The 10,165-nt window shown below is 29.6% G+C and overlaps 1 protein-coding gene across 1 annotated transcript in view; it reads left to right on the forward strand.

Annotated features, from left to right (window-relative positions):
* The first annotated feature begins 1,778 nt into the window (after nucleotides 1-1,778).
* LOC137627352 (prominin-1-like) overlaps nucleotides 1,779-10,165 on the forward strand; it is a 72,326-nt gene continuing 63,939 nt past the window's right edge. Inside the window, exons 1-2 of the mRNA XM_068358437.1 lie at nucleotides 1,779-1,858; nucleotides 7,218-7,406. Of these exons, the coding sequence (XP_068214538.1) occupies nucleotides 1,779-1,858; nucleotides 7,218-7,406 (269 nt within the window). The remainder of the gene's footprint in view (nucleotides 1,859-7,217; nucleotides 7,407-10,165) is intronic.

The following is a 10,165-nucleotide window of genomic DNA, read 5'->3' on the forward strand; positions in this document are numbered from 1 at the left end:
TTAACAATAAGCTCTCTCTCTCTCTCTCTCTCTCTCTCTCTCTCTCTCTCTCTCTCTCTCTCTCTCTCTCTCTCTCCAATAAAATGATGTGTTGAATTCAGCACCCCAATACACACAGCCATATGTGGGCTGCTCTATCTGCATAATGGCTCTTTGAATGCTCTCGCTATCGGCCGATTTGTAAAAATATCTAAAGAAGTAAAATCCTCTAAAAAAAAAAAAAAAAAAAAAAAAAAAAAAAAAAAAAAAAAAAAAAAAAAAAAAAAAAAAAAGGTAAAAATATCCTAAAAAAGAGGTAAAAACATCTTTAAAAAAAAAGAGGTAAAACATCTTAAAAAGAGGTAAAAACATCTTAAAAAGAGGTAAAAACATCTTTAAAAAAGAGGTAACAGGATAAAAAAGAGGTAACAGCATAAAAAAATATAAAAAATGGTAAAATCATCTTAAAACAAGAGGTAAAGGCATCTAAAAAAAAAGAGACAGCATCTAAAAAATCGTAAAATCCTCTAAAAAGAAAGGTAAAAGCATCTTAAAGAGGTAAAAGCTTCTAAAAAAGAAGTAAAAGCATCTTAAATAAGAGAACATCTAAAAAAGCCGTAAAATCCTCAAAAAAAAAAAAATAAAAAAAAAAAGTAAAAGCATCTAATAAGAGGTAAGTGTCTAAACACAGGTAAAATGCACCTACGAAGAGGTAAAAGTATCCTTAAAACAAGAGGTAAAAGCATCTGTAAAATAAGAGGTAAAAGCATCTAAAAACCAAGTAAAATCATCTAAAAAGAAAAGCATCTACAAACAGAGGTAAAAGCATCTAAACAAAGAACTAAAGCCAGTGTAGGCCCGATTTCCCAAAAGCATCTAAAAGGGGGCCAAGCTAAAGAGCAGCTCATATCCAGCATCAAGGGATTCCGAGATACCAAAAATATTTTTTACTTTAAAGTTGTTCCAAAAAAGATATTTTATCACAAACATTTATATTCTCTTTCAGATGCCTCCCACGGCAATGGAGTGCATAACCTTTTCAATTTTGCGTTCAACAAAAAATATATTCGTAATTGAACGCATGAATTTCGTTCTAGTAAAGTATTCGATTTTATTGTTATGCGTTCTAATATAATTTTGATTTTATTCTCTATACCTAATTATGCAGCTGAATTTCTACAACTTTTAAGAAAATTAAAAAATGCAAACTTTCTTTATTTTCGTTAAAACAGTTTTTTTTTTTTTTTTAAAGAAATATTTTATTTAAGTAACCAATGGTCCATCTATTTTCAAAATTTACAGAAAACCCAGAGCATCCATTTATTAATTTTCTTCTTTGAATCCATCCTTTTTCAAATGATACAAAAACGTTTTAAAAAGGGAATAAAAATAATCGCTGATTCCCTCCTACCATTATCGGTTGCAAGACATCATTACATATAAGGTTCAATTACCTTATCTCCATCTAATTAACTAATTTTTCAAAATATACAGACAAATCTACTCATCCTTTTACATTTTTTTTAATATATCTTTTTAAAATACAAAACGTAGATTTGGGTGTGGGGTGTGCCCGGCCCCCCTCCCTTGAATCTCTGTGAGGTCACTGGCACCAGGGTGATTTAAAGGTTTAAAGGCCACTCATGAATGGCAGAGGCAAGGGACAGTGACATTGCCCAATCAAGCAGGACAATGACCTAGAGACTGATCATTATGATCAGCGCCAAAACCCCCCAAGCTAGAACCATGGAGGGCCAGGCAATGGCTGTCCCCAAACCCTCGCTCCTTAGCTCATAAGGATGGTGAGGTTGCAACGACCAAAGAAACTGGGGAATGGGGATTCGGCTTCTACTACTGGTGGATCATCTTGCTGGACCTGGTGTGGACTGGGATGGGTCACTTGCCTTAGTTAGATAGGCACTGCCCATCATAAGGAACTGGCTATCCTTTGATGAATCTAGTCAACGAATCCTCTATTGAGGCCTTTTTTGTTGACCAGGCGGACATGAGTCTTTTTATAGTTTATTTATGACATATTTGTTTTTGATGTTGTTAATAGTTTATATATGACATGTCTGTTTTGACGTTGTTACTTTTTTTAGAATGATTTATTGTTAATTTGTTCTCTTCATTTATTTATTTCCTTATTTCCTTTCCTCACTGGGCTATTTTTCCCTGTTGGAGCCCCTGGGCTTATAGCATCTTGCTTTTCCAACTAGGGTTGTAGCTTGGATAGTAATAATAATAATAATAATAATAATAGGCGTAGAAAGGAGATGATGATGATCAAAAAGGGAATAAAAAAACCATTGTTAATTCCTACACTTAAAAATATGCCGTAAAAAAACTGTAAAAATCCTGGAATAAATGTTGCCAGGCATTTACCGTTTTAAAAACGGATATATTGACGTACATGAGTGTTGTTACGGTCACTAACCCGTAAAGATAATAAAGTAGGGTAAAAATTACGGTCACCAACCCGTAAAGATAATAAAATAGGGTAAAAATTACGGTCACCAACCCGTAAAGATAATAAAGTAGGGTAAAAATTACGGTCGCCTGTGTTTTAATGAAATACGGCGAACAGTATATTTTTACGGAGAATTTCGGATCAAAATTACGGTTTTCTACAATTTTTTGTTTTAGTATATTATTAGATGGGTATTAAAATCAACTCTTATATGAGTTGTATATTCTAAAAATAGCGTGAGCATTCGCACTTTTCCCATAGTGCCTATTCAGCTTTGCTCAGACCTTCCAGGAATTTTTTTTTTAATTAGCATCATATAATAAAGTATATAAAATAGAAAAAAGGAATTTAGATTTCAATAACCATGAAATCAAGTCTAAAATGTTCAACACTTCTAACGATCGATTATTAAAATATTTTGCCATTTATATAAACTTTCACATTTCTTTCCACTGATATTTAATGGTATGATGAATGAATTCTACTAAAAGAGAATGAGGATTCAATTTCAATTTTATTTAATTTAATTCTATCAACATTTAAACCCTGAATTGTGAAAGCCTATTGGAAACATCCTTGCCTGGCGATCTGCCAGACTGGGGTTCGAGTCCAGCTCAAGCTCGATAGATCCTTGCAGTTTCTGCAACCTCACCATCCATGGCAGCTAGGATACGGGTATCTAGGGGAGCCTTAATCTACCTGCTAAGTTATCAGCAACCATTGCCTAGCCCTCCCTGGTCCTAGCTTGGGTGAAGAAGGGGCTTGGGTGCTGATCATATGTATATATAGTTAGTCTCTAAGCTGCTCATGAATGGTAAGGGACAGTGACATTGCCCTTTCAAGCAGTAAAAATGCCCTAGAGACAGACCATATATACATATGATCAGCGACCAAGCCCCCTTTCCACCCAAGCTAGGAACAAGGAGGACCAGGCAATGGCTACTGATGACAAAGCAGATAGACCTATAGGCTCCCCTAAACGCCTCATCCTTAGCTCACACAAGGATGGTGAGGTTACAGCAACCAAAGAAACAAACGAGTTTGAGCGGGACTCAAACCCTAGTCTGGTGTTCACAAGATAGGAACGTTACCGCATCAGCCACCATAACTCTACGTTGGTATTGATGAGAGACCTTTAAACCTTTAATTGAAACTGCTAATGAAAATTGGCATCAATGCTTAAGATATGTTATGAAAAACATTGATATTGATATTTGTAAAAGTAAACGACTTTCTCTTATTTGATAGTAAATTAAGCTGAGAATAAATTTGAATTAAGGATATTTATATTTAAGGAGTATCTGAGTTATTTGATCCCAAGATCAATGTGCAAATTATAAGGCAAGTCGTAATACCATGATTGACTGCAGATATTTTGAAGATTACTTTACATAGTATTCGTATGGTATATTACAAATTGATTATTAAATTTCTGTCATTGCAAAACATGAGGTTCAAAGAAATACACACACACACACACACACACACATATATATATATATATATATATATATATATATATATATATACGTATATATATTATATATATATACATATATATATATATATACATATATATATATATACACACACACATATATATATATATATATATATATATATATATATATATATATATACATACAAACACATATATATATATGCATATATATACACATACATATATATATACATACACATAACATACATATATATATATATATATATATATATATACACATAACATACATATATATATATACACATATACATATATATATATATACATACACATAACATACATATATATATATATATATATATATATATATATATATATATATATATATATATATACATGGAGTATAAAGTGTATATATGTAGTGTTTGCTAATTTACATGAAAACATGAAACAGGAACTTGCAACACTACATAAATTCCTCTTTCACCTAAACACATTGGAGTGACAGCTTAAATCCCACGTACATATACACTCGTTCGTGTCTTCCCCTTCCCAAGATGACTTTGCCAGCTTCCCAGTCATCTGAGCTCTGACGAACAAGACAAGATCTTCGCCATATAAAAAAATAAGTTAATTACAATTTGACTAAGAGGATTTGGTATCGTCTCTCTATGGTGGACTGAGAATGTATTTTTCTTGTGTGTTATAGAGGTCTTTTTAATTGTTTATAAAAAAAGATATTTATATTTTAACACTTGGGACTTTCACTTTGTATACTCGTATTTTTTTTTAATAAAATATAAAAAGGAACTGTCTCCTTTTTGGATCATAAGGTTAAATAAAAAATATATAAAATCATTATCTCTCTCTCTCTCTCTCTCTCTCTCTCTCTCTCTCTCTCTCTCTCTCTCTCTCTCATGATAGTGCTGGAAGGGGAAATGTCAAATTATTCGTAAACAAATAACACCATTTTCTTTAAATTTTACTGCAAAATAACTAGCTTGATTACTAATAAGCTCTCTCTCTCTCTCTCTCTCTCTCTCTCTCTCTCTCTCTCTCTCTCTCTCTCTCTCTCTCTCTCTCTCTCTCTCTCTCTCATCAAATGTATCCTAACATCTTCCTCCTTATTCTTCTTAACTAGAAACTAAAATATTCAATAAACAATCTTTAAAGAATGACAATTGCACATAATAATAATAATAATAATAATAATAATAATAATAATAATAATAATAATAATAATAATAATAATAATAATAATAACAATAATAATAATTCGTGAAATATAAATTCTAAATATGAAGGCCGATTCCTACTCATAAAATCGAGGAATTGCTCTCATTAATTAGATTCCAATCATTCCTTATTAATTCCAAATCCGCGTGTGAGCGAGATTTCATGCAACGTCGTAACATCAAATGAAAAATATTTTTTGAGTAAGCCTTTAGAGCTTATAATTAAAACAAGTTTATTATGAAGGGGTTATTCGTATAGGGTCATAGCCTCTGAACCATGGTCTTTTACCGTCTTGGGTTAAAGTTCTCTTGCTTGAGGGTATACTCGGGCACACTATTCTATCATTTCTCTTCCTCTTGTGAATTTCAAGTTTTTTTGTTTTGTTTATATAGGAAATGTTTATTTCAATATTGTTACTGTTCTTGAAATATTTAATTTTCCTTATTTCCTTGCTTCACTGGGAATATTTCCCCCTTGGAGCCCCTTGGGCTTATAGCATCCTGCTTTTCCACTTGGGGTAGTAGCTTAGCAAGTAATAATAATGATAATACTAATAATAATAAGAATAATATTAATAATAATTATAATAATAATAACAATAATAATAATAATAATAATAAATAACAATAATTATTATTAAATATACCTAATATGATACCAAAACATTCATTTTAGATCGTTTGAGTTTATGAACTAACCAATTAAATCTTATATCTACGCTATATTAAATTCTTTAATCTTAAACCTCTACATTCAATATCTCAAAAATCAAATTAATAACTTCTTTACATCTCATATATTCAAAATTATAAACCACTTTCTTTCAAACCTTATTAACTTGAATGACAAAACCTCTATCTTTTCAATTTTCAAAAATCTTTTCAAATCCAATGATAAAAAACTTTGTTTTAACATAAAATCCTACAAATTCAATTATTAAAATCATTATCGTTTCAATTCTAATAAATCTCTTCAAATCCAATAATGAAAACATTTACTGTTTCCGTTTAAAAAAAAAATACAATGATAAAAACCTTTGTCGTTTTAATATTCAAAAATATTTTCAAATCCCATGATAAAAACCTTTATCATCTTAATTATCAAATAAATTTCAAATCCAATGACATCCTCAAATTAATTTACAAGAATCTTTTCGAATCCATTAATATTCCTCAAAGATGAAATAATATTCAAAAATATTTTCAAATCCATTCACAGCATTGTAAAGAAAGCCTTAAGGGTAAAGTTAGCAGCGTTTCAATTTAAAAAAAAAATTCAAATTCATTGCCATCTTGAAGAATATTTAATTTTCAAAAAAAAATTTCAAATCCATTAACACACTCATGAATCAATTAATGTTCAAAAACCTTTTCCAACAAATTCCCAGCATCATGAAAAAATCCACCTCGCGGGCATCACTGACATTATCTTAAAGAAGAATTAACTTTAAAAAATCTTTTCAAATCCATTAACACCCTCATGAATCAATTAATGTTAAAATTAACCTTTTCCAACCCATTCACAGCATCATGAAAAAAATCCTCCTCGCGGGCATTACTGACATTATCTTAAAAAAGAATTAATGTGCAAAAATCTTTTCAAATCCATTAACACCCTCATGAATCAATTATTGTTCAAAAACCTTTTCCAACCCATTCACAGCATCATGAAAAAATCCTCCTAGCGGGCATTACTGACGTTATCTTGAAGAAGAATTAATTTTAAAACATATTTTCAAATCCATTAACACCCTCGTGAATCAATTAATGTTCAAAAACCTTTTCCAACCCATTCACAGCACCATGAAAAAATCCTCCTCGCGGCCATCAATGACATTATCTTTTGAAGAATTAAAATTTCAAAAATCTTTTCAAATCCATTAACACCCTCATGAATCAATTAATGTTCAAAAACCTTTTCCAACCAATTCACAGCATCATGAAAAAATCCTCCTCGTGGCCATCACTGACATTATCTTAAAGAAGAATTAATGTTCAAAAATCTTTTCCAATCCATTAACACCCTCATGAATCAATTAATGTTCAAAAACCTTTTCCAACCCATTCACAGGATCATAAGAACCTCCTCTTCGAGAGCATCGTTCGCAGGAGCACATTCTCGGAGAAACGCTCTTCCTACCCCGCAGCGAAGGCTCACCTTTAATCCAGGGCCCGATGGAAGGAAGCCCTTTCCGTATACAGCTGGCGAACTGCCACATGCAAGCAATTATATCATAAACCACGTCACGGGCCCTTCACGGTACTGAATCTCGGATATTTATAGAGTGGAGTGTTCGGGCATTTACTACGGCAAGTCTCCCTCCGATGCTTGCGAGTATATTTCCGATATCTCTCATTTGCATTTCTGTTGGGTAGGTTTATGGCGGACGGGATCCGGCAGAAATGCCTTTCGAGCTATTTCTTTACGAGGTGAATCTAAAGGAACCAGTACGGTACGTGATACAAGGCATGCTTGAGATAATGCTTATGTATAAACTGAAAGGTATGCCTAAAGAAAATTCATTAATGCAAATTTCAAGAAGTAATCAAAAACGAAATCCCAAGTAAAAATTGAGATAATGCTTATGTATAAACTGAAAGGTATGCCTAAAGAAAATTCATTAATGCAAATTTCAAGAAGTAATCAAAAACGAAATCCCAAGTAAAAATTGAGATAATGCTTATGTATAAACTGAAAGGTATGCCTAAAGAAAATTCATTAATGCAAATTTCAAGAAGTAATCAAAAACGAAATCCCAAGTAAAAATTGAGATAATGCTTATGTATAAACTGAAAGGTATGCCTAAAGAAAATTCATTAATGCAAATTTCAAGAAGTAATCAAAAACGAAATCCCAAGTAAAAATTGAGATAATGCTTATGTATAAACTGAAAGGTATGCCTAAAGAAAATGCATTAGTGCAAATTTCAAGAAGTAATCAAAAACGAAATCCCAAGTAAAAATTGAGATAATGCTTATGTATAAACTGAAAGGTATGCCTAAAGAAAATGCATTAGTGCAAATTTCAAGAAGTAATCAAAAACGAAATCCCAAGTAAAAATTGAGATAATGCTTATGTATACACTGAAAGGTATGCCTAAAGAAAATGCATTAGTGCAAATTTCAAGAAGTAATCAAAAACGAAATCCCAAGTAGAAATTGAGATAATGCTTATGTATAAACTGAAAGGTATACCTAAAGAAAATGCATTAGTGCAAATTTCAAGAAGTAATCAAAAATGAAATCTCAAGTAGAAATAGCAAGGTACGGTTGTACAAAAATATTAATACAAATTTTTATAATATACCTAAGAAAATTTTTTTATATATATTACAAGGTACACCTATGGAAAAGTTCAGTTTATAAATTGTACACAAAAAAAAAACATATATAAAACTATTATTTTTCTATAAAACTGTAGTTCTCTAATTTTTTTTTACTGTAAAATTCCTTATTTTTTTTCTATAAAAATGCATTTTCTTCTAGTTATTATGATTATATATATATATATATATATATATATATATATATATATATATATATATATATATATATATATATATATATTTATATATATATATATATATATTTATATATATATATATATATATATATATATATATATATATATATATTTATATATATATATATATATATATATATATATTTATATATATATATATATATATATATATTTATATATATATATATATATATATTTATATATATATATATATATATATATATATATATATATATATATATATGTATATAATACATATAAATAAATTCTTAATCTTCTCTGAGAAAATGTTTTAGAGAAATAGCAAAACGTACTAGGAATTATTTTTTCAAACAAGACGTAACCAACAACGAATAGCAAAAGGTCCTCGAGAAAATGCTCCAGTAGAAATAGTAAGAGAGAACTAAACGTTCGAACCAACCAGAACTTTTCAGATGTTACAATTTGCCATTTTTCTTCTATATGCGAGGCTACGTTATACTAACTCCTTTTAGCTTTTAAACTGCTACAAGATATATATATATATATATATATATATATATATATATATATATATATTATATATATATATAGATATAGATATATAAATATATATATATATAAATATATATATATATATATATATATATATATATATATATTTATAAATATATATATGTATATATGCATATATATACATATATATATATATATACATATATATATATATATATATATATATGTATATATATATATACATTATATATATATATACATATATATATATATATATATATATATATACATATATATATATATATATACATATATATATATATATATATATATACATATATATACATATATATATATGCATATATATACATATATATATATCTATATATATATATATATATATATATATATATATATATATATATATATATATATATATATATATAGGACACCTTTGATTGCCCGTTGTAGGGATTCAAACACTTCGGCATCGGTACTAATTGTAATGTGTAATGTTAAATTTCACGATAATAATAATGATAATAATAAGAAGAAGAAGAAGAAGAAGAAGAAGAAGAAGAAGAAGAAGAAGAAGAAGACTTGGTCTTCTGCTATTCAGCATGTGCCCTCAATTATTAGCTTTTTAAAAGGTAAAGTAACATTTCAAACGCAACATATAAAAAATAAAGACGACGATATAACCTCCAAGACAATGTATTCTAAGCCCTTCAGCAACAAGTCGTTAATCATAAACTCGTTGATTATAAAAGACCGCAATTTTAATTTAGTATTGCGAGCTACAAGTTATAGGAAAAGCTACATAAGATGCTACAAGATGCATCACCAAAACTTCTACATCAAGAGAACCACCAATGTAAGATTTCCCGGAGAGAGAGAGAGAGAAGAGAGACGGAGAAGAGAGAGAGAGAGAGAGAGAAGAGAGAGAGAGAGAGAGAGAGCGGCGCGCACAAATTAACGCCAACTCTCGGTCCAGCCAAGAT

The sequence above is a fragment of the Palaemon carinicauda genome, chromosome 35 (genome assembly GCF_036898095.1).
Source record: "Palaemon carinicauda isolate YSFRI2023 chromosome 35, ASM3689809v2, whole genome shotgun sequence".
NCBI classification, from domain to species: Eukaryota; Metazoa; Arthropoda; class Malacostraca; order Decapoda; family Palaemonidae; genus Palaemon; species Palaemon carinicauda.